Below are 25,001 nucleotides of genomic sequence, written 5' to 3' on the forward strand. Positions count from 1 at the left end.
AAACACACCATTTTTCTGCCCATGCCGTGTGCTCCCATGTGTGTGCTGCAATGTTCTTCTCTTTGCCATGTGTTTGCTGCCATGTTATCATCCTAGCTGTTACACTTGCACACACACATGTTCTTTGCATCATTTCAACCACAAAACACACACATTTTCTGCCATGTTTTCCCCTTTACATTTACACACACATGCTTCATCATTTCAACCATAAAACACACCATTTTTCTGCCCATGCCGTGTGCTCCCATGTGTGTGCTGCAATGTTCTTCTCTTTGCCATGTGTTTGCTGCAACAAGGGGTTTATTTAAAGGGATAAAGGAAATAAAATCCTAGGCTAACTAGGTAAACAGAAATTAAGTCTAAAGCTTCTACAATTTAGGGAAACAAATTAGAAATTTAAAGGAAATAAGCTAAAAGGTGTGGCAAGGCTTTAAAGTAGATTAGGAAAGTGTTTAAATGCAAGATTTAGGAAAGAATGACTCTTCCTTGCACGGCAAGGAAGAGTAATGGCAAGGGTGGAGCACACGGCTGGTTGCTTATTTTTGAACACTTCGTTCTTTATTTGTCTTGAATCCAATTCTCACATCATCATTCAATCCTATGCTCATTTGATCTTCAATTTCGTCCATCTTCTTACTTCCAAGTATATGCAATCCATTTGATGCACAAAAACTGCTCAAAATGACTCCAAAATGCACATGTATGCATTCTTTGTCCTTAAAACCTGAAAACATATAAAAGTGACTTTAAACACTAAAATAACTAAAGAAACACATCGTAAACGTACGAGAACAAGCCAATTAAGTCGCATAAAAATGCTCCTATCATCAAGTAGCAGCAAATGGCTTCATACCGCGTGCTTCATGGCTCGAAGTAGCAACCCTCGAACCCTTTTCAATTCAACACAAATTACAGCAACAAAAACCTACAAAAAAGTTATATAAGGCAATTAATAAAAATATTAAAAGAAAAAAAAAAGAATCACCAAATCCATTTTTCAATCACTTAAAATAATACAGCTGCAATTCCTAAAACAAAAAATAATTTGCAGAAAGAAAATTAGAAAAATTGAACTTGATAACAGTCTACCTTAAGAAACCCCATTACTGAGTAACAAACAATATTGAGACATAATTTGGTGAATGTATATGGTGGACAAATTTAACAACTCTAGTATTGTTAACAAAGCTTCAACCAATACAACAGAAATCAAATCAATATATACCTGCATATCCCTAGTCCGAATTGTACCCTTGTTGTAACAACCCGAAATTTCTAATTTAGAAGCCAAACACACAGGTAGGCCACAATAAAATAATGGTTAATTGTAATTCTAACTAACTACACTAAAAAAAATAATCATTTTGTTTAATTTATGGCTGCATCTAACATCTTGGTTAGACTGCCTACGTACACTAAATGAAGGGATCAAGCCATTCATAGTTCACCTTATTCTTCTAGAACAACATACTAAAATTTCATTCCGATCCAACAGTCGGATCTCCGCCAATCACGAAATCAAGTGGCGGTCAACGTTTTATTTTACAAACTTGCAAATCTAATTTGGGAAGATCCTTATGTAGGATTTCTGATCCGTAAGTTCCTAAGGTCCTCAAATATTACGTATGATAAGGTCTCAAATTTTGGTGACGATCCAACGGTCGGATCGCCAATTCATAAATTGATCAAGTAAGGTATCATAGTGAATTTAGGTTCAAACAATCAACCTACGTCATACGAATATCAAAACAATCAACCTACATCATACGAATATCAAAACAGAAATCAAGGCATCCAATTTATCCTAAAAATGGCATCGACGGCCCTTTGGCCACGCACCGCCGCAGGTGGCGGTCGGCCACCCCGACTCACCTGAAAATTTCAACTATTTCCAAAAATTCTCAAATTTTATAGAAATGAAGATCTCAAAGAATAGAGCAAACTTTATACTTATGGCCAAGTCCAATTTGGTCGGAAAGGGCTCCAAATTGACTCGAACCCACCGGAAACCCTTGATTTGGGTAGTTGTCTATTTGTCACCAAAACGAACTTCGTCACCTCATCAAAGGCTTGGGCCTTGCTCCTGGGGTTGAGAGGAGTCTTTTGGTGGTGGTCATCGATGGTGAATCTCACCAGAGCCACCGGAAAAAGATTAAAGCTGCCGGAAAAGTCATGGACTTTGTGGCTTTGAACTAGAAAAATGGGAAAGAAATTGGGAAATCTAACACTACAGAGATGTAGGGCTCGTCAAGGGCTTTCCATGGACACCAAGATCACCCAAAATGGAGTTCGTATGGGAGATATGAGCAGGTCAATTTGGCGGGTCAGGTGGAGAAACCGGGTTGGCCGGTTCTCTCATTCTCCCTTCCCTTCTTTCCCTCCTTTCCTTTCTCCCTCATTGGCCGGTGCCATTCCTCCTTTTTATCATTTCTCTTCTCTCCTTTTCATACCAACCATCCATGTGTCATCACAGATAATGGCTTCAGAGATCTGGTGCCATCCAGATCAAGCCAAAATTACAAAAATGTCCCTAACTTTAAACGTTAGTAACTCTTTCATTATAACTCCGTTTCACGAACGGTTTCGCCTACGAAAACATTTTTGATAAAATATATGAGGATAAAATACATCCTCGTATAATTATGTTTAGTTAACGAGAAACATTTTTGTCATTTCACTTTTCGAAAAAAAAAAATTTCACATAATCATAGATTTTAAAATTTTCAGGGTATTACATTTGTGCCCTGCAATGTCTTGGTGAGTGATTCTTGCCTGAAATCCAAACAAAACAAAATTTGTAATTTTAGTTTCCAACACAAAACCTTCACAACACACAAAAAATCAAAACTCTCATCAATAGAAAATCAAAAGGAAAACTTGAAATTATATACCTGAAGCACAAATGGTTTGCAAACGCGTAGACTGAGATGAGTGCCAAACTTGCTTCAAGGCGCCTAAGGACTTGTGCCTTCATTTCCTTTGTGGGCTGGGGTGAATACTACCAATGGATCTGGTGAATCCTTGAATAGTCGTCCCTCTGCTAACCAAAAAGAAGCCACTGGTGCGGATAAAACAACGACAGGGTGGAAGGTTCCTAGGAGAGATTTGGCAAGTTGTGCAGAGATGGAGATGGAAAAGGAGAAGACAGCACGTCCCAAATTGAAAAAAAAAATGTGAGAGAGAGAAAGAGCGAGAGACGAACCTGATTTGCTTGCTGATGACAGACGCGAGGACGAGAAGGACAAAACTGACTTTTTCCTGTAGCAAAGTGTAAACAGTACGGGAACCAAAGCAGAAATCGAGGGCATTTCCACCCCTTTAACGGTTGGTGAACAGTACTCGCTCTCACATGATGAACAGTGCTAATCTGCTGAGCTTTAGCCTTTAGTACATATAAATTTTTATACCAAAGTTTTAAGAATTGTTTGGTTTCGATAACAAATAATTTGGAATTTTCAGGTTTGGCTTTTCTCAAGTTGGGCTTAAATTTTTCGGATCGAATTCGGTTTACTTGGATTTCTTTTCTGCCCTACAAATAATGCTAGAAATATCACATTACTGATATGCAAAGTGATTTAAGCAGTAAACATATCATTGCTATGCAAATTTTGCACTTCAGAGCAGTTTAGACCCAAGTTAATGTAATGAAAATCTCTCGGTTTTTCAATCAATAATAAGAAAAACCTAATCAAAATTCGCTTTTTGATAATAATCGCAGATGGACTATTTTAATTTGTCCTGTTTGTGTACTGGCAAATGGGTGGGTTCTTAACAAACAAATTGAAAAACAAAAAATCCGGAGGCAACTGACCCAAAAGATAGCCCAATTGAAAATGTAAATAGAGCCTTTTTTGGGGTACTTTTTTATTGCTAAATATACCCATTCTCAAACACTCATTATTGCTAGGTTTTGTATCTTACATGGGCAGTTGATTTATTGATTTTACGATTACAAAGATGGACACATAATTATACACTAGCCTCTCCGCACGCACTAACGTGTGTGCGAGAGGCATTTTTACATCATAATTATACATAACTTATAACAACGAAAATCTCTTATTCATATCTTACACATAATATTCTGTATTTTCTTCTTTTATCCATAAAGTTCAGAAGATAAGCGAGGTTTGATGAGAACATTGAGTGGAGTTGCCTTAACGTTGGTTATTCCAAAACTCTCTGTCATATCAATTGGTGCACTCGACGGGTTTGAGATTTCAAACGCATGAAGAAAACTAGCCAATGTAAATTGCACCAGTTGAAGACCAAATGTCAAACCAGGACATGATCTTCTACCACTTGAAAAAGGAAGAAACTGAAAATGCCGACCCTTCAGATCAACATCCTTGTGTGTGGTAAGAAATCTCTCTGGCTTGAACTCGAATGGCTCAGGCCAATTTTTCGGGTCAGTTTGGATCTTCCAGAAGTTCGGGATCAACCGGGTGCCCTTTCGGATATGGTAGCCAGCAATGGTGCAATCTTCGGTGAATAAACGCGGCCCTGATAATGGTCCTACTGGATACAAACGTAACGTCTCCTTTACAATAGCTTGGATGTAGACCAAGTTGCTTATATCTTCCTCACTCACAACTCTTTGTTTGCCTATTTTGGTGTCCAGTTCGTTTACAGCTTTTTTCAAAACTTGAGGGTTGTTCACCAATAATGATATTGCCCATATCAATGGCACCATGGTGGTGTCGCCACCTCCTGCAATAATATTCTGCCCAAGGAATATTTGCTTGATTAACATTTATACATTCGACGAAAATGTTAGAGTGATTATCTTTTTAAATCACATCTTGTAAATCAAAGAATGTGACGATTGATGGTTAGATTTCATTATTAAAGATTTAAAGAAAGAATCTAACCATCGCCACACCATGTGGTCTACAGATACAGTCTAAGAAGATAATCTCTCTACCATCACCCATTGGTGAGCCGACAAATAGGTCACATGAGTCATATATAAAATTGGACATAATTTGTTTAGAAAAAAAAAAAATTCTTGTCTAATGTTTTCATTTTCTTTTTGTAGACCATGCAATTAGCTTATAAGTATTGAAAAGTAAAAATAAAATCTTTATGTGTACGTACCAGGCTTGTGGCTTTGGTGATCGTATCAGCATCGAAACTGCCAAGGTCTGCACCATCAAGCACAGAAAGCAACGCATCTATGAAGTCCTTTTCTCCTTTTGCATCACCTTTTGCTCTCCTCTGCTTATGCTCTTCAAGCCACTCTGCAATAATGGCGTGCATTTCCGTTGCACTTTTCTTCATTGCCTTCTCATGTCCACCCCAATCCAACCACCGCAGATAAGGAACCGCATCACCCACCAAAAACATGCCCAGATAATCAAAGAACTCCCTCAATGCAGTCTGAACCCTACGTGCTTCTTTCTTCTCATCCGCAGTGGCAGCCACCGAATACCGCTTTCCGGTCACCATTGTAAGAATAACGTTCAGCATCAAGTCCGCAAACACTTCCTTTAGCTCTACAACCATTCCATCTTTCGAGCCGTCCTTTTTCTTTGTACTCCAAAGCTCGTGCAATTCTTTTAAGAAAGTAGCCACTTCCGACACTCGAATGTGCTTGAGCAGCTCAACCTTCCGGACTGAGAGCATCTCCAAGGTAACGATCTTGCGAATTTCTCGCCAATAGGGGCCAGGTGGTGCGAACGCAAACATGGCATAGTTGTAGGTAACGTGATCTGCAACCACCATCTCTGGGCGACCGAGTATGCTCAAGTCATTGGTTGTGTAGCATTCTTTTGCGATCTCACTGCTGCTTATCACCAACGACTGTTGGACGCCAAGGCGGATAGTGAAAATGGGTCCGTACTTGTCCGCCATGGCTCCCAAAGTTATGTGAGGAGGTGTGGGGCCTCCGAACAAATGAAGGTGACCAAATATAGGCCATCCACCCTTGGCTTCTGGTGGTGATAATTTGCCCTTGTGATTGGCAGCTCTCCATCTTCGAGATAAGTAATAGAACACGATGATTACTGTGAACAGGCCAGCAGTGATAGAGTTTGAATAAGGGAGAGAATCCATTTTTGCAACTATCATTAGAAAGCTAGAGGCAAAATGATTTTTACTGAACTGGGTAAAGGCTTAAGTTGATTTATCACCTTGTCATACACACGTATATATAGGAGTAAGGGCTCGATTATTACGTATGGTTGTATTGAAATACATAACTCTTTATCTCCGAGTTGAGGGGAGAAATGAAAAAATTATGACTAACTAAAAGGTAAAAGATAGATTGTTATTTTTTTTTTTGAATAAATGATATTATCTACGTTAAAGGGGTGGAGAGTGGGCTAAGTCTCACAATGAGTTAGTAATAATGGGGTTCAAATTTACCTTTAGCAAGAATCGAACATAAGAACCCACATAGAATTAATTGTGTACATCAAACATGCAATAGGAACATTTTAAGAATTCGAAAATGTAAAATTTGTAAAGTATAATTAATGAATTTGCTTATGGGGATCTTAATTATTAAGAGAAAAAATTATGTTGGGTTATACGCAGAACATAGGGCTGGGCATTTAAAAAAAAAACCGACTAAACCGCTTGAATCCCACCCGAAGCTTGGTTTGGTTTTTTTTTTTTTTAATTTTCGATGGCTAAACCAAACCGTACCAACCTTAATCGGTTTGGCAATCGGTTATCAAAATTTTTAGGGTGCGGTTAACCAAACTGACCCACATATATTTAATTTTATTTTTGAATCATAATTAATACATGTAATAATATAAATGATTAGTTATTTACGAGTTATCATGTTTCCACTTCATGATAACAAAATCTGGTTAGTTTAAGAGTCTCTTTGGAGAAGAACAGAGGGACCATTTAGAGAAGGCAACAACCGCTGCTTTGGTGCTCTCCTTGGGCTGCTTCATTTGTGATTTCTTTAAAGTAATTACTCATATTGGTGCTACGTTATGTGGCTTTTGGAAGACTTTTCTCGCTTGTTAATGACGTGATTGATTACTTTTCAAAAATACCTTCTTTTTTTTTATGGAAAAAACAATATTTTCTACACTAAAGGAAGGGGAATGAGTTTTAAGTTAGCAATAATGTGGTTCAAAAATACTGTTGTCTATATTCTATCTATCTATCTTTACAAAGTCAAAATATAAAAATAGTAACACATTCAAAATACTTGAAATTATGCTTTCCTTTTCTAAAACTCTTTAAAATCACAATTTAATTAAGAATGACATGGTTGCTTACTTTTCTAAAAGTAGTTTTCAGAAAATAGAAAAATGAGACATTCAAAGTACTTAAAAATGGGATTTGATTATTTAGAAGATTTTTTATTTTGTGACATGGTTGGTTTGGACCCTTTGCTTATCTGTACGTTGCAACATGCAAGTAAGAAGGGATTGTCTTCTGTGTGATGTGTGCATAATTTTAATATCATTGCCCCCACGAAAATAACCTTACAAAAAAAAACTCTACGCTGGAATTGGTCTAGCGCTCGTGATTTTATACATTGGGGACAATTCCAGTAAGGGATGACCTACTGAAAAAATATCATTGCCCTCACGCCAGGGATGACCTATTGATTGAAAACGAATTTCATACTCATATATTATACACGGTCTGTTTTGGGTTAGATTCTTAACGCGTGTGTACCACACAATAATGGTTAATGAGAGGTTGAAATGCCTCTGGGAGTCTTTTCGATCCCCAAAAGATAGACTGTTGTGGAGAAGCTACCAAGTAATTTTTTATCACACATTGATGACATACTAATCATTTTAGTCCCTTTTGTGGTGATTAAGTTTGTATCACGCCCCGATCCCGACATACATTGAGAGTTGACATGTGACAAGGGGAAATAACGTTCGTCGAATACGGCATAAATTACGGAAGGAAATACTTTAACTAATAAACCAAAATAATATGGAGATGACTAAGTTCTCCACAAGATATTTACAAATATGTACATCCCGACCCTCGCTAGACTAAGAACAAGTTCAAGGTGCTCAAAAGAAAGTCCCAAAAGATAAAGTACAAGAGAGGATATAGGGGTAACCTAACACTCCAAGTCTCTGATAACTGCACTGCTACCCCATCCACGTACCTTTCAAAAGCTACTCAGACCTGTCACCTGTAAGATCAATGCCTACACCATCGGAATGGTGCACCGAGCAAACAACAACCCGGATAAGCTGCGAAGCTCGTGTGAGTGACAATAATACAATGCATGTGATAATAATAATAAAACCAACCATCAATCACAGTTTATAAACCTCGAATATAAAATATTCATAAGAAATCAGTACCAAACCTTTGATATCTCCGAATGAGTCACCTAGACATCCAACGGCTTTTCTAAGTCAAAACTCAAGGTTCTCGAAACTATAGTTTACGAAAACACTAAAAACTAAGGCTAAAGTGACATAGTTCAGCTGAAGCCTACATAAGTAACCAAACAGGAAGTGGCCCCCTATCACGGATTAACCAAGCAGAACCACCCCTGCAGTAACCAAGTAGGCAGTGACCCCTATCGCGGATTAACCAAGCATGATCATCCTTAAGTGTGTGTATGGCCATACTAAAGATACAAGGATCGCCTATCGCGGATCAACCAAGCACGATCCTTAGAAAATATGATCCCCTATAACGGATTAACCAAGTAGGACCATTAGTGATCCCCTATCACAGATTAACCAAGCAGGATCATGGTCTCTTACTAGCCCTCAATTTAATAAACATTTCAAAATATATATTTTCAAACATTTCATAAACATTTCAATAAGCAAGTCACATAACATTTCATAAAATCGATCAATGGTAAACTTTATAAAAACAATTATTTAGCATAAAACATAACTTTAGAAATTCATGTTGTATACACAAAGTATACTAGCATGGGAGTTTTTAGGGTAATAACAATATCACATATATTAAAGTCACTCACCTGGAGTCCGCACTAATGCACCCTAACACGAGAGTCAAGGCGTCACACTCTATCACTGCCTGTGGCTAAGTCCAATTTGGCTGGGAAGGCTCCAAATTGGCTCGCACCTGTTGGAAACCCTAAGGTGGGTTTTCTTCGATTCAACTTCATCGGTGTTCCAATGCCCCTACAATTGATTGGGTCTTGCTCCTAGGTCCAAGGGAAGTTTATTAAGGGTGGTGGTGAATGGAGAAACTCGTTGGAACAGCAGAATCGCCGTGAAAAACCTCCAAGCACCTGCATAGTTTATACAGTTTTTGGGCTTAAAATTCCTTCGAAATTGGGTGGACATGGTAGATGGGAGGTAATGGAAGAGGTGGCAGGTGTGGGATGGTTGAAGATCACTTGAAAATATGGTGGAAATGGCTGGAATTAGAACCAGGTCGAAGGTGTTATCGTGGGTGTACGGTCAACAGAAATGGAAAGGGAAAAATCCCTCTTTTCTTTTCTTCCCTTTTTCTAAAATCTGATTGGTCCCTTCCCTCTTCTAACTAATTGGTCCTTTAACCCAAATATCGGTCTGGGTCTCTTACCCACAAAGTGGGAGATAAATAATTCCTAAAATCTATAGTATCACAACTTCGAACGTCCGTAACTATACTGTTATAATCCGGACTCGCAAACGGCTTTCGCCTATGTGTTCGTGGTTTCGAGATCTATTTGAAAACACTAGTTGTAACTTCGAAAGGTCGACAAATGCTAAAGATTGATTATGAAACTTCAAACTCGATAACCAATCAATTAATATTCCTAAAATAAACGGAATTAAAATTCCTAAAATAAACGGAATTAAAATTAACTAATAAAGATATCGTAATCGCGAAATACGAATTTAAACTACGAGATACATAAAGAATATTGAAATTCCGGAAACGGGATTTCATAGTTTGTGTCTAAACTTGCTTAGATAGGGTTTACCGTGATTTCACGAATTTAAACTTGCTTAGATTTGAGTTCTCTGTCACTTATTTTTTTTGTCCTTTTTCAGTCCATTTTTTCTCCCAAAATCTTCCCTCTATGGTTGTTTGGATAGTGTGGGGATGTGGCAAGAGATGGAGCTGAATTTTTATGGTGTGGGTTATCTAGGTATAATGCGGCTTTTGTCCATGTTAAATTTGCCTTTTTGAGCTTGTGTCTTTCTTTTATGTCTCATGGTGGCGTTGATAGGGTTTACCGTGATGCAACTGATAGCTTCATTGGTAGTTTTGTGTGCAGAGGTCTTATTGTACCGGTCACTATTTGTTTCTTTTGCAGTTCCTCTTTGAAGTTGGCGTTGCCTGCATATGTAAACAGTGCTCTTTACTAGTTTTGCTGGCAATTTTGTGTGTAGAGTTTCTCATGAGGCGGATTTGAAGTGATTCAATTTTTAGTTGCTGAGATTAAAGTACTTTTGGTTTTGGAGTGCTAGATGTGTTATCATGCTAGTCACACTCGAAGATCCTCCGATATGGTAGCTATTAGATTGGTCAAGTTAGCCTTATTTTTTGTTTTGAAACTGTTTGTTTAAGGATTACTCGAATTTGATCTAGGATATTCTATTTGAAGTTTGTACTGTTTTTATAAAATGCTAATCAAACCATTATCGTTTTGCCTCAAAAAATTCATTTTCTCCGTAATCTTGGTACCACACGAGGCATTGAGGCAATAACATACTTTTGATCCCAAGCAAAATGTATACCAAAGCCGAGTTGGTGGTTCGAATGAGGGAGCCCCCTTGTCATTTCTCCTCAACGAAATAGTGTGGTAGGGAAAAAAACATGCAGAGGATCAGAATTCATAAAATAATGAGTCTTGTGGGTCACACTCACACACACCGTCATTACCTTGATACATTGCAACTTAATCTAATAACTTTGTTTCAATTTTCACGTTGTTGGATCACCCTGAAAGAACCCTCAAATAATTGAGTACAAATTCTCTCTGGATTTAAAAAAAATTGAGTCTAAGGATTAAATGATTCAGACCGTTGAAATTTGATTCAACGGCTAAAAGAAAGGGATCATTTTAAAAGTTATAATAATTGTAGCCGTTAGATCAAATTTCAAGAATTCGTATCATTTGATCTTTAGACTCAGTTTTTTTAGATCCAAAGAAGATCTGTACTTCAAATAATTAACATATGAACCCGCATATGCCACGTTGTCTGATATTATAATTTGCTATTTTTAATATTATAAACTCATTTGTCAAAAGGAAATTTTATTTAAACTCATCTAACCTATTTCTACACCCAACTTACTCTTTTCACCCATTTGATTTTTAACTAAACTATTAATATCTCTTTAAACCCAAATTTAATACCTAATATACCCCCATAAATCCAATTCAATATGTTGGATTTATTTTTACACCCATTTGATTTTTAGAAGCTAAATAGACCTGGGAACTCCTCCTCGGCCACTTTATTTTCTCGTAGAAGCTCATAAGCAGCAGAGCTCACTTCAGGACTACCCTATCTTTTCACTGTAGTCATGCAAAAACACGATTCCCACGAGCTTCTAAATTTTATTTGAATGATGACCAGTTTTCATATGCATCTGGAAGGTCCATTTTGTTAAATGCAACTACATAAGGCTTTTCAGCAATTTCAGGGCTAAACAGTTCCAACTCCAGATGAACTGCATCAAACTCAAATTCTGGCTTGTGAAGGTTAAACCTAGTGAGACTGATCAAGTGGAAGATGAAACCAAACAAGTTGATAAATCAGATGAAGCAACATCGATTTTGGAAGCAGAGAAACTTTCAGCCTTACCTGACCTAGCGTTGAAGAATGATGAGATAGAAATGCTAAGAGCTGAGTTGGAAGAAAAAGCAAAGCAGTTAGAAGTGTCTGGTGAAGAAAGTCAGGGTATAAAGAATCAGCTAAACGAAGCGGCCTTAAATATTTTATCTGCCCAAGTAAAGGAAAAGGAAATGTCCTTGAAATTAAATCAGCTTGAAGAAGAGCTGGAAGTAAGTAAGGGAAATGCAGGTCAGTTGAACGAGAAACTGCAAGCAACGGAAAGAGCAAAGGAAGCACTGGAAGCGGAGATGAAGAAGATGAGAGTGCAAACAGAGCAATGGAGAAAGGCAGCATATGCTGCTGTACTTGCCGGGTGTGTGGAGATGAATGGTAGAGTAATTGAGCCATCAACTGGTGGCTACATCGGCTTTGTGGGGTCACCAGCTGATGACTTGGACGATGGATTCGGTAGTGGTAAAAGAAAGGGCTCTGGCAAAAAAATGTTCGGTGACTTGTGGAAAAAGAAAGGCCAGAGATAGAGTTCTTTTTTTTTTATCTCTCACCCACACTTGTGTTTAACTTTGAAAATTTGTTTTTCCGTTGACGTGTAGGTACAAAATTTTCATTTTCTAGGGTTTTGATTACATCTCTCTCTCATCTACCAGTCAAGGTCCTCTCTTTTGTTTTTCTATGCTGACCTACCAGCTCTGTCCTGACGGGTCTCTGACCAAAGCTTACACTGCCCCAGAAAACACAATCATCTACCAACCCCAGCCTGTAAAATAAAAGCTTCTCTCTCAAATTTATCTGCAAGGAGGAGGAAAAGAAACCCGAATTTTAAAAGAGTCAAAAGTTGATCCAAATCCTGGTACGAGAAAACCCTATTGAGAATTCAGCTAAATAGAAACCAGAACAAGAAAAGAATTTTAGGGTTTAATAACACTGATGAAGAACAGAGTGAGATTGTGAATCGTGATCTTAGAGAGAGAGAGAGAGAGGAGAGAGAGAGAGGGTTTATTGATAAATTTAGTTTTATTATTAATTTTATTTTGTACTTAATAGTAATTATGCAATAGGGTAAAATAGATAATTAACATTCAAAATTTTAAGTTGAGTGTAAAAAGAGATTGCATGTGTTTAAATAAAATTTCCGTTTGTCATATGTAGAATTAAGGAGCATCAACCTGATTCGTGAAAAGTGTGATATTTCTTCAACGACTTTCTAGATGGCTTTAAACTAATTATTTAAACTTATCCCATAATATTTTACTGTCTAGTTGAAAGGTTCTCTACATCCGCCCTTTCCCAAAACATTTCTTTAGACAATGACCCTGTTTTTTCTATACAATTTACTAAAGAACGATCAAATAGTTAAATCGCGCAGTCCCACATTTTTCTCGACGACTTCTGATTATTCTGAAGAACTTGATTATTTATACATGGTTGGTTTGGACCCTTTACTTATCTGTTCGATGTAACTTGCAATGATTTTAATATCATTACCCCCACGAAAAATCTTACAAAAAAAACTCTACACCAGAATTGGTCTAGCACTTGTGATTTTTATACATTGAATAACGGTCATCCTATAACCACTACGAAATGACTCACTGATTGAAAACGAATTATAAACTCATATTTTATTCGCGTACATTTTGGATTAGATTTTTGAAGCGTGTAATTCACACAATAATGATTAAGGGGAGGTTGAAGTGCCTCTGTAGGTCTTTTTGGTCCCCCAAAAAGTAAAGTGTTGTGTCTAAGCCACCAAGTGAATTTTTTTTATCACACATTAATGACATACTAATTTTTTTAGTCCATTTTAGGATGTTTAAGTTTGTGCCTAAGCTTGCTTATATTTGAGTTCTCAATCAATTATTTTTTTTGTCCTTTTTCAATCCAATCGTTCTCTCAAAATCTCCCATCTATGGTTGTTTTGGGTAGTGTGGGTTGAAAAGAGATCCTCTCCGGATCCCTTCCACAAATCCACCAAATCACCTAATCCGAACCCTTGAAATTTGATCTAACGGCTAAAGTTATTATAACTTTTAGGGTTATTATACAAAATGGTCCCTAAGATTTGCATGATTAATAGAAATGGTCCTTGAGATTTCAAATCAATAGAAATTGCCCCTGAGATTGTCTACCATCCATGATTTTGGTCCTTCCGTTAAAAACTCCATTAAGTGTCCCGGAGCTCTTGGTTGGAAGTTTGGGCAATTTTCAAAGCTTTGTAACTCAATCATTTCTTAACCAAATTCGACCCATAATATATCAAAATGAAGATAGGAAAGTGTCGAACAAGATTATACCTATTTGGAAGCCCAATGATTCGTGGAGATAGCCGAAAAATAGCCTGAAAGGTGACTGGTCCGCAGGAAAACTGGAAAACTCGTCGGAAACTGGGTAAACTTTAAATGTTCATAACTTCTTCAATACTCAACGAAATCAAGTGATTCAAAAACGAAACTGATACTTCTCGATGAGACAAAGAGAATGGTATATCTTTACTACTAAATCACGGTGGTTGGACCAGAAAACGGCTTGAAAGTGGCTAACTCAAAAATGGTTGGCCACTTTCGACCCGTTGTCCGACCAAACCACGGCGAGTTAGCCTTCGAAAAAGGTATAATTCTCTTCGTCTCATCAAGAACTATTATTTTCATTTTTAAATCACTCGATTTGGTTAAGTATTGAAGAAGTTATGAACGTTTAAAGTTTACCCAGTTTCCGGCAAGTTTTCCAGTTTTTCCTCGGACCAGTCACTTTTTAGGCTATTGTCCAGCCATCTCTGGCAACCATTGGACTTCTAAATAGGTATAATCTTATTCTACACTTTCCTATCTTCATTTTGATATATTATGGGTCGCATTTGGTTAAGAAATGATTGGGTTATGAAGCTTTGAAAATTGTCCAAACTTTTGGCCAAGAGCTCCGGGACACTTACCGGAGTTTTTAACGGAATGACCTAAATCATGGATGGTGGACAATCTCAGGGACCCTTTCTATTGATTTGATATCTCAGGGACCATTTCTATTGACCATGCAAATCTCAGGGCCCATTTTGTATAATAACCCTAACTTTTAAAGAGGCCCATGTTTGTAGCTGTTTGATCAAATTTCAAGGGCTCGAATTGATTGATTGGGTGGATTTGGTGGAAGGGATCCGGAAAGGATCCCTTTCCGTGTGGGTTTGGCAAGAGATGAAATTAAATTTTTATGATGTGGGTTTTCTATATTATAGGGCGGCTTTCGTCCAGTGTCATATATATTTTTGGTATTTACCATGTTTAGTTTGATATTATGTAGGAAGCTGTTTCCCTTGAGGCAAAGGGTGGATGAGATCCTAGCATTAACCATGTCTTTACCAACCACTTGGACCTTGCCAGCAACACTACCCTACCAGGAGAGGTAAGAATCTAACTGATCCACATTCAAGATGTAATTTTAATCTCTATAATTTGTACTTAGTTACGTACTATGATGCAGGTTGCCCAAGTGACCTTAGAGTCCATGGCCATAGATTTTGGGCATGGGATAGCCAGCAGAAAAATTGATACACAAAATGATGGCCACCAAGTACCCGTGACCTAGTTAGCTCTTCTTCTCCAAAGCATGATGACCTAACTCTGCGCAGACTGTCTGCTGCTGAGGAACAATTGAAGTCCATTTCAGCAATGAACCATCAGCTGAGGCTTTGGGTGCATTAAACACCGTGACCTGCCATCCAAGGAACAACCTAGCCAGTCTCTGCAAAGGTGGCGTTTATAAGGAGTTCAAAGCAGCCTTCCAACTCTTAACTGAACAAGGGATGATCCCTTCGAGGATCACTTCCATGCTTAAGGATCTTCTTATGTCTAAGTTTGTGGCTGCAGAAAAGGTGGTGAAGTGTTTGCAGCCCAACACAAAGAGATCAAAGCTCGAATGGAACTGGTCAAGCAAAAATGCAAAAGGAGCAAAGACATTGTGTCCAATTATGATACCAATGACACGTCCCGACCCCGATATTCCTTGAATACCCGGATAGGCACATGCTGGTTGACACCCGAGGGTGACGAAAGCCATTTATTGAATACAACAATAATGATTAGGAGGAAATATACGTGAATAATCATTAGAATCTAAAAGTGATAAACAAAGTTTCAGGAAATGTCTAAAGTGCACATAATACATTCTAATTTAAGATCACAAAAGGAAAGATCATTACAAGATATCACACAAGTGAATGATAGACTGCTACTGGTAAGGGAATGCCTCGTACGTTATGTCGTAGTCCTCGTTTCTAAAACCTGAATGGGGGCGCAAAACAAAGGTGAGTGTACCAAGTTCATATATACAATACTACAACAACAACAACAACAACAAAGCCTTTTCCCACTAAGTGGGGTCGGCTATATGAATCCTAGAACGCCATTGCGCTTGGTTTTGTGTCATGTCATCCGTTAGATCCAAATACTCAAGTCTTTTCTTAGGGTCTCTTCCAAAGTTTTCCTCGGTCTTCCTCTACCCCTTCGGCCCTGAACCTCTGTCCCGTAGTCACATTTTCGAACCGGAGCGTCAGTAGGCCTTCTTTGCACATGTCCAAACCACCGGAACCGATTTTCTCTCATATTTCCTTCAATTTTGGCTACTCCTACTTTACCTCGGATATCCTCATTCCCAATCTTATCCTTTCTCGTGTGCCCATACATCCCACGAAGCATCCTCATCTCCGCTACACCCATTTTGTGTACGTGTTGATGCTTCACCGCCCAACATTCTGTGCCATATAACATCGCTGGCCTTATTGCCGTCCTATAAAATTTTCCCTTGAGCTTCAGTGGCCTACGACGGTCACACAACACGCCGGATGCACTCTTACACTTCATCCATCCAGCTTGTATTCTATGGTTGAGATCTCCATCTAATTCTTCGTTCTCTTGCAAGATAGATCCTAGGTAGCGAAAACGGTCACTTTTTGTGATCTTCGCTAGATTGCTCCGGTCACTAGTGTAGATAAGTATATAAATGGATAGAGATAGGAAAGCAAACACAAGATGTACGTGGTTCACCCAGATTGGCTACGTCCACGGAATAGAGGAGTTTTCATTAATTGTGAAGGGTTTACACAAGTACATAGGTTCAAGCTCTCCTTTAGTGAGTACAACTGAATGATTTAGTACAAATGACATTAGGAAATATTGTGGGAGAATGATCTCGTAGCCACGAAACTTCTAAGTACCGGAGTGTGGTATCGTCTTGACTTGCCTTATCTGTCTCATAGGTAGATATGGCATCTTCTCTGGAAGTACTCTTCCACAATCCAAGGGTGGTATCTGTAACTGGTGGAGATGCACAAGGTAATGTATCAATTTCACTTGAAGATTACTTGTAGTTTCATGCTTGGTCAAGCGCGATACAAACCATGTAGTAGGACTCCCCCAAGTCGCCGAGCTAGGGGATCTGCTGAAAGAGGTGACAGACAAGGTAAGCAATCAGAGCTCCGACTTATTGTTCACATTCTCCCTATCTTGCAGGCAGCATGAAGGATAAAGAGAAGAAAAATGAGAAGAGATGATATGGGATACTTTTGCTTTTGAAGAAGTAACTTTCCACAGGCTTATTCTTGAACTGGGCTGGAGGGTTTTCTGGTTTCCTCCAGAGTATAAGGCCGACTGAAGAATTTGAGGGTCAAAACAAGTCCATCAAATCTAGAGTACGTTCGACCCTGCTGATATGGGATACTTTTTCTTTTGACAGAGTAGTGGATGTATCGGCACGTGTGCTGTTACGCTTGTCTCCACATGCTTCCTTGTATCCTTCTCACTTGCCCTATCTGTTCCTCAGGCAGATGCGGTATCTTCCCTGGAAGCATAAGATGTTGAAGATGAGTACTCGAGAGCAATGCCAGGTAAGTAATCAGGTAAGGGGTTCCAGGCAGTCAGTTTCTGGCTGGAAGCTTGATTCCAAGTGCTGACTGATTGCTCTCTTTCTCCTTGTCTTGCAGGTAAGAACAAGGCCAAAGGAAAAGACAGGGAAAAAGCATGATATGGGATACTCTTGCTTTTAACCCTGATGATATGAGATATTCTTGCTCTAGTATAGCTTGTTTACAGAGGTATTATCGGGGGGAAAGAAAGCTGAATATTTCGAAAGGCTTCGTTGGGAGTGCCCTCTCAGATAAGAGAAAGGGTTGAGCATTTTTGCAGGTCTGCCCTATCCGTTAGGGATGAAGGTCGACATATATAGGAGTCTCTCTAACATCAAGTAATAATGCTATTCCTTTACCCTGCTTGGTCATAGCACGGTAGTGGGAGCTGCCAGCTTCACATGTTTTAACTCTGTCAAAGCACTTTGAAAAAGTGGTCTGTGGTATCTGGAAAGCTGATGTTGCGTGTGAAGATTACATACAAGCTTTATCCAAGGAGATCCAGCTCTTGAAGTTGGGAAAGTGGTGCCTCCTCGGTTTTCGAACAAGCAATCCTGTCGGGGATCTGGCTCTCGAGATTCGGAGAACGATGCCTCTTCGATTTTTGAGAAAGCAATCCTGCTGGGGGTCTGGCTCTCGAGATTCGGAGAGCGGTGTCTCTTCGATTTTTGAGAAAGTAATCATGTTGGGAGTCTGGCTCTCGAGATTCGGAGGGCGGTGCCTTTTCGATTTTGGAGCAAGCAATCTTGTTGGGAGTGTTTTCTCGAATGTGAGTAAAGGTTGGGCATGTTTGCTAGTCTACCTTGCCACGAAGCACAGAGGTTGACACACAGGGACTTTCCAATTATCCAGCAGTGGTACTGTTCCTTTACCCTCTATTCGATTTTTGAGAAAGTAATCATGTTGGGAGTCTGGCTCTCGAGATTCGGAGGGCGGTGCCTCTTCGATTTTGGAGCAAGCAATCTTGTTGGGAGTGTTTTCTCGAATGTGAGTAAAGGTTGGGCATGTTTGCTAGTCTACCTTGCCACGAAGCACAGAGGTTGACACACAGGGACTTTCCAATTATCCAGCAGTGGTACTGTTCCTTTACCCTATCTTCGATTTTTGAGAAAGTAATCATGTTGGGAGTCTGGCTCTCGAGATTCGGAGGGCGGTGTCTCTTCGATTTTGGAGCAAGCAATCTTGTTGGGAGTGTTTTCTCAAATGTGAGTAAAGGTTGGGCATGTTTGCTAGTCTACCTTGCCACGAAGCACAGAGGTTGACACACCGGGACTTTCCAATTATCCAGCAGTGGTATTGTTCCTTTACCCTTGTGGGTAATAATATGGTAGCTAGACCTTCAAAATTTATGTGTCTAAACTTTGTTAGTGTTGTTTCTTTGCAATTCTTTTACCCTTCTTGGTCAGAGCGATGTAGTGGGAGCTGCAAGCTTCACGTGTCTTAACTTTGTGAGAGAACTTTGGTAAAGTTATTTGTGGTACTCATGAGCTACTGTTGCGTGTGGGAAGTGGGTGATTGAACAATACGATTCATGTGCTTTCTACTTCGCCAGAAATCTTCGACAGAATGCTCATAATTTCCGTAAAGCTGAGTGTGCGTGTGACAGGTGCTGACAAGGCTGGAAAAGTAGGTGCCTCTTCGATTTCTAAGATCGGCCCTCGTGGTCTCTGAGCAGCCCAGCTTTTGAGAAAGCAAGCCTCTTCGATTTCTGAGATCGGCCTTCGTGGTCTTTGAGCAGCCCAGCTTTTGAGAAAGCAAACGCCTCTTCGATTTCTGAGATCGACCCTCGTGGTCTCTGAGCAGCCCAGCTTTTGAGAAAGTAAACGCCTCTTCGATTTCTGAGCAGGTGCCTCTTCGATTTCTGAAGCTTCGTCGAGTGCAGATTTTTATAGGGGCTGACATTAAGTTCCAAAGCACACTTGAATATCCACCAGTAGAAGCTCCATTCTTGCACTTCTAAGATCTTGATTTGTCCGACCTCTTCTCTCTTCACACCTTTGAAAATGTCTGGCCCCTCCGACCGTCGTTTTGACTTGAACCTTGTTGAAGAGGCAGCCCCGCCTTCTCCAGACAACATATGGCGCCCCTCCTTCGTCTCCCCTACTGGTCCTCTTACCGTTGGGGATTCCGTGATGAAGAATGATATGACCGCTGCGGTAGTGGCCAGGAACCTTCTCACTCCCAAAGATAACAGACTACTTTCCAAACGGTCTGATGAGTTGGCTGTTAAGGATTCTCTGGCTCTCAGTGTTCAGTGTGCAGGTTCTGTGTCTAATATGGCCCAACGCCTATTTGCTCGAACCCGTCAAGTTGAATCATTGGCGGCTGAAGTGATGAGTCTCAAGCAGGAGATTAGAGGGCTCAAGCATGAGAATAAACAGTTGCACCGGCTCGCACATGACTATGCTACAAACATGAAGAGGAAGCTTGACCAGATGAATGAATCTGATGGTCAGGTTTTACTTGATCATCAGAGATTTGTGGGTTTGTTCCAAAGGCATTTATTGCCTTCGTCTTCTGGGGCTGTACCGCGTAATGAAGCTCCAAATGATCAACCTCTGATGCCTCCTCCTTATAGGGTTTTGTCCAGTACTGAGGCTCCGAATGATCCCCCTCCGGTGCCTTCTCTTTCTGGGGCTCTACCGACTGCTGAGACTTCTCCCAAGCAACCTTTGTGAAGGCTCCCTCTTGTTTGTTTATTTTGACTCAAGTATATGTACATATTTGTAACTTATTGGGGATATCAATAAATAAGCTTTCCTTCATTTCAACATATTGTGTTAAATACACCAAAGCCTTCTTCGCTAAGTTCTTTGAATTTTCTTTTGTTGAAGCTTGTATGTTGAAGCTTTGTGAGTGGAGCATATAGGTTGAGGTAGTGTTCCCTTAATTTCCCGAGTGAGGAAAACTTCTCGGTTGGAGACTTGGAAAATCCAAGTCACTGAGTGGGATCGGCTATATGAATCTTAGAACGCCATTGTGTTCTGTCCTGTGTCATGTCATCCGTTAGATCCAAGTACTCTAAGTCTTTTCTTAGGGTCTCTTCCAAAGTTTTCCTAGGTCTTCCTCTACCCCTTCGGCCCTGAACCTCTGTCCCATAGTCGTATCTTCTAATTGGAGCGTCAGTAGGCCTTCTTTGCACATGTCTAAACCACCGTAACCGATTTTCTCTCATCTTTCCTTCAATTTCGGCTACTCCTACTTTACCCCGGATATCCTCATTCCTAATCTTATCCTTTCTCGTGTGCCCACACATCCAACGAAGCATCCTCATCTCCGCTACACCCATTTTGTGTACGTGTTGATGCGTCACCGCCCAACATTCTGTGCCATACAGCATCGCCGGCCTTATTGCCGTCCTATAAAATTTTCCCTTGAGCTTCAGTGGCATACGGCGGTCACACAACACGCCGGATGCACTCTTCCACTTCATCCATCCAGCTTGTATTCTATGGTTGAGATCTCCATCTAATTCTCCGTTTTTTTGTAAGATAGATCCTAGGTAACGAAAACGGTCGATCTTTGGTATTTCTTGATCTTCGATCCTCACCCCTAACTCGTTTTGGCCTCCATTTGCACTGAACTTGCACTCCATATATTCTGTCTTTGATCGGCTTAGGCGAAGACCTTTAGATTCCAACACTTCTCTCCAAAGGTTAAGCTTTGCATTTACCCCTTCCTGAGTTTTATCTATCAACACTATATCGTCTGCGAAAAGCATACACCAAGGAATTTCACCTTGAATATGTCCTGTTAACTCATCCATTACCAACGCAAAAAGGTAAGGACTTAAGGATGAGCCTTGATGTAATCCTACAGTTATGGGAAAGCTTTCGGTTTGTCCTTCATGAGTTCTTACGGCAGTCTTTGCTCCTTCATACATATCTTGTATAGCTTGGATATATGCTACTCGTATTCCTTTCTTCTCTAAAATCCTCCAAAGAATGTCTCTTGGGACCCTATCATACGCTTTTTCCAAATCTATAAAGACCATGTGTAAATCCTTTTTCCCATCTCTATATCTTTCCATCAATCTTCGTAAGAGATAGATTGCCTCCATGGTTGAGCGCCCTGGCATGAACCCGAATTGGTTGTCCGAAACCCGTGTCTCTTGCCTCAATCTATGCTCAATGACTCTCTCCCAGAGCTTCATTGTATGACTCATTAGCTTAATACCCCTATAGTTCATGCAATTTTGTACATCGCCCTTATTCTTGTAGATAGGCACCAAAGTGCTCATTCGCCACTCATTCGGCATCTTCTTCGTTTTCAAAATCCTATTGAAAATGTCAGTGAGCCATGTTATACCTGTCTCTCCCAAAACTTTCCACACTTCGATTGGTATATCGTCTGGGCCTACTGCTTTTCTATGCTTCATCTTCTTCAAAGCTACAACCACTTCTTCCTTCCGGATTCTACGATAAAAAGAGTAGTTTCTACACTCTTCTGAGTTACTCAATTCCCCTAAAGAAGCACTCCTTTCATGTCCTTCATTGAAAAGATTATGAAAATAACCTTTCCATCTGTCTTTAACCGCGTTCTCTGTAGCAAGAACCTTTCCATCATCATCCTTGATGCACCTCACTTGGTTTAGGTCCCTTGTCTTCTTTTCCCTTGCTCTAGCTAGTTTATAGATATCAAACTCTCCTTCTTTGGTATCTAGTCGCTTATACATATCGTCATAAGCCGCTAACTTAGCTTCTCTCACTGCTTTCTTCGCCTCTTGCTTCGCTTTTCTATACCTTTCACCATTTTCATCGGTCCTATCCTTGTATAAGGCTTTCCAACATTCCTTCTTAGCCTTCACCTTTGCTTGTACCTCCTCATTCCACCACCAAGATTCCTTTTGGTGTGGGGCAAAGCCCTTGGACTCTCCTAATACCTCTTTTGCTACTTTTCGGATTATATAAAGAAAACTACTAGCATAATAAGTGATAGGTTTACTAAAAACCCTAGCATGCCAAAAACATCTCAAAATATCAATCGTTGCACAGATCATCTCGTAAGCGCGATGTGCTGCCAGTAAGATCACTGAATAAATATAACTCCCGGGCCTATGCCAGCACCGTGGTCTCTGTGCCCGTAGCAAGAGATTACCAACTCCCGGCCCAATGCCTACTCCGTGTCCCTCAGCCCGTAACTAGGGTTTATTTCTCCCGGCATAACTACCAACACTAGATCCTCACCCCAGGCGGCATAGTGTCCACGAGGTACACACAAATAGTTATGCCTCTCAAATATAACCACTTCATAGTATAAAGTCATCCATCGTCTATACTATAAAGAGGGGTTTTGAAAACATGTTCTAGCATCCTATTGTCATCCATCAGATAGTCTACCATTCATGGTTTTTATAGAAAATACGATATATTAAAATATAGCTCAATATAGGCCAACAATTAATTCCTTACAAAATAACGAGACGAGAATCAACATTTCAATAAACATGCTTAACATAAAATTAGTTCATAAACTCGTAAGGCATGAATTTCATTTATGCAAATAAACTATAAAATTATGCAAATTTTAGAAGGGGTCCCCTCACAGATACTCCCTAGCAGTAAAATTGTGCAGAAAAGGATTAGGGAGGTCCTAACTAGAAACTTCACCTAAGCATAAAAAAATGTACAATTTATCAAACTACCCAACTATAGAATTTCAAGAAATGGAAATGGGTCTTGGGTTTGGATCCAGATTAGGGTTTAGGTTTAGGTTAAATAGGGTTTGGACCTATTGGGTTTTGGGTTTGGATAGTTTAGGAACAAAAGGGTGGTTTGGGCTTGAGCCCAAACCCACACAACACACACACACACACACACACACACACACACACACACACACACACACACACACACCAGCACACACATATGCATGCACACATGCACAGTACACATGCACTCACGTACACACACACAGTACAACATACCACATAGTACACATATACACTCACATCATATACACATACACACACACACACACACACACACACACATACACACACACACGCACGCACACATTGTACACGCACACACCCATACACAACAACACACACACACTCACACGGGTGCACAGTATACACATCACACACCTACACACCACACACGTGCACACACGTGCGCTACACACACAAACCACATACACTCACACATTCACACGGACACACCCACACACACAGTTAACACACACATACATCGCAACCTACACCACACATACACTGTACTGCACACACATACACGGCACTGTCCAACAAATAACAATTATCTGGGTTCGAATTCAAAGGGGTCTGTGCACCCACATCAACAAACTCGCTGGAGTTTGTCCTTTCACACTTGCCGTGAGTTGGAAAATAGAGATTGAAGTGCATGCAGGGGTTAGGGCTTGAATAAAGGGTTCAAAACCTCATCCCAGTTATCATAGAGACAAAAAGGAAGAGATTAGATGCACTAAGACACCCACCAATTTCGAACTCGACGACATTTCACCGGAGTTTGTCATCGGAGCTGGGTTCTTAGCATAAAGAAGAGTTGAGGTCAAAACCTTCGAGTTTTGCCATAAAACCAACATCACAAATCATAAAACAACATGCATAACCCAGAAATTTGAAGAAGGAACACAAGTCTCACCTGGGTTCGAGTTTTAAAGCTTTGAAGCTATCAGCTTCAATGGCAGAACATTCCATGGTGCTCTGATGACGTATGCAAGGGTAATGTTGAGTTCGTTGAGTCTCAAGGATTCCAAATATATGAATTTTTTGTTCGATTTTGTGAGAGAGCTAAGGTGAGGGCTAGGTGAAGATCTCGAAGCAGAGAGAGAGAGAGATAGATGGATTTCAGAAAATGCAGAGGGAGAGCTCGGGAAGAGAAAAAAGTTAGGGAGCTGCCACTTGGCAGTTTAGGAGGAATGAGGTATCTAGATCGACGACTAGGATTAAATGAGATAAGGGACTAAATTGATAGACTTAAACATGTTTCAGGGAGAAATATAGAAATATAGATAAAAATGTGGGGGTGGGTATAACAGCCAAGGTTGAAGAACTCAAGGCTAAACTTGCCCGAGTAAAGGCAGAATGAGCGGAGGCAATGGGAAGTCTAAAAAGTGCAATGGATGAAATGGAGCTTCTTAAGCAAAGCTTCGCAGATAGTTCTTCAGAATTCGAAAACTTCATTGTCAGGCATGCCACCTTGACATTATTACAAAAGTGTGGCCCTGTTGGAACCTAGGTCGTCATACAAGATGTACTAAAAAAGTACTTACATTTTTAGTAACTTTTGAACAGCTCTTTAAGTTTTAGTAACTTTTGCATATGTGAATAGCCAATCTTGGCTTGAAATTATGTATAAGTGTTCAAAGAAATGAAATCTAGCCATTCGATGCTTTGATCTAAACAATAC

At 39.8% G+C, this 25,001-nt stretch overlaps 2 protein-coding genes across 2 annotated transcripts; one reads left to right on the forward strand and one right to left on the reverse strand.

Moving 5' to 3' along the window:
• Positions 1-4,058: 4,058 nt before the first annotated feature.
• LOC126600876 (cytochrome P450 82A4-like) lies at positions 4,059-6,100 on the reverse strand. The gene is made up of 2 exons (XM_050267577.1): positions 5,101-6,100; positions 4,059-4,726 (listed from the first exon to the last, which is right to left on the reverse strand). Exons 1-2 carry the CDS (start codon positions 6,070-6,072, stop codon positions 4,103-4,105), a joined length of 1,596 nt encoding a protein of 531 aa, XP_050123534.1. The 5' UTR covers positions 6,073-6,100; the 3' UTR covers positions 4,059-4,102.
• A 5,265-nt stretch (positions 6,101-11,365) lies between these two features.
• LOC126600883 (interactor of constitutive active ROPs 1-like) lies at positions 11,366-12,371 on the forward strand. The gene has a single exon (XM_050267589.1). It carries the CDS (start codon positions 11,594-11,596, stop codon positions 12,239-12,241), a length of 648 nt encoding a protein of 215 aa, XP_050123546.1. The 5' UTR covers positions 11,366-11,593; the 3' UTR covers positions 12,242-12,371.
• Positions 12,372-25,001: the final 12,630 nt, after the last annotated feature.

This window comes from Malus sylvestris, chromosome 14, assembly GCF_916048215.2.
Source record: "Malus sylvestris chromosome 14, drMalSylv7.2, whole genome shotgun sequence".
NCBI lineage: Eukaryota > Viridiplantae > Streptophyta > Magnoliopsida > Rosales > Rosaceae > Malus > Malus sylvestris.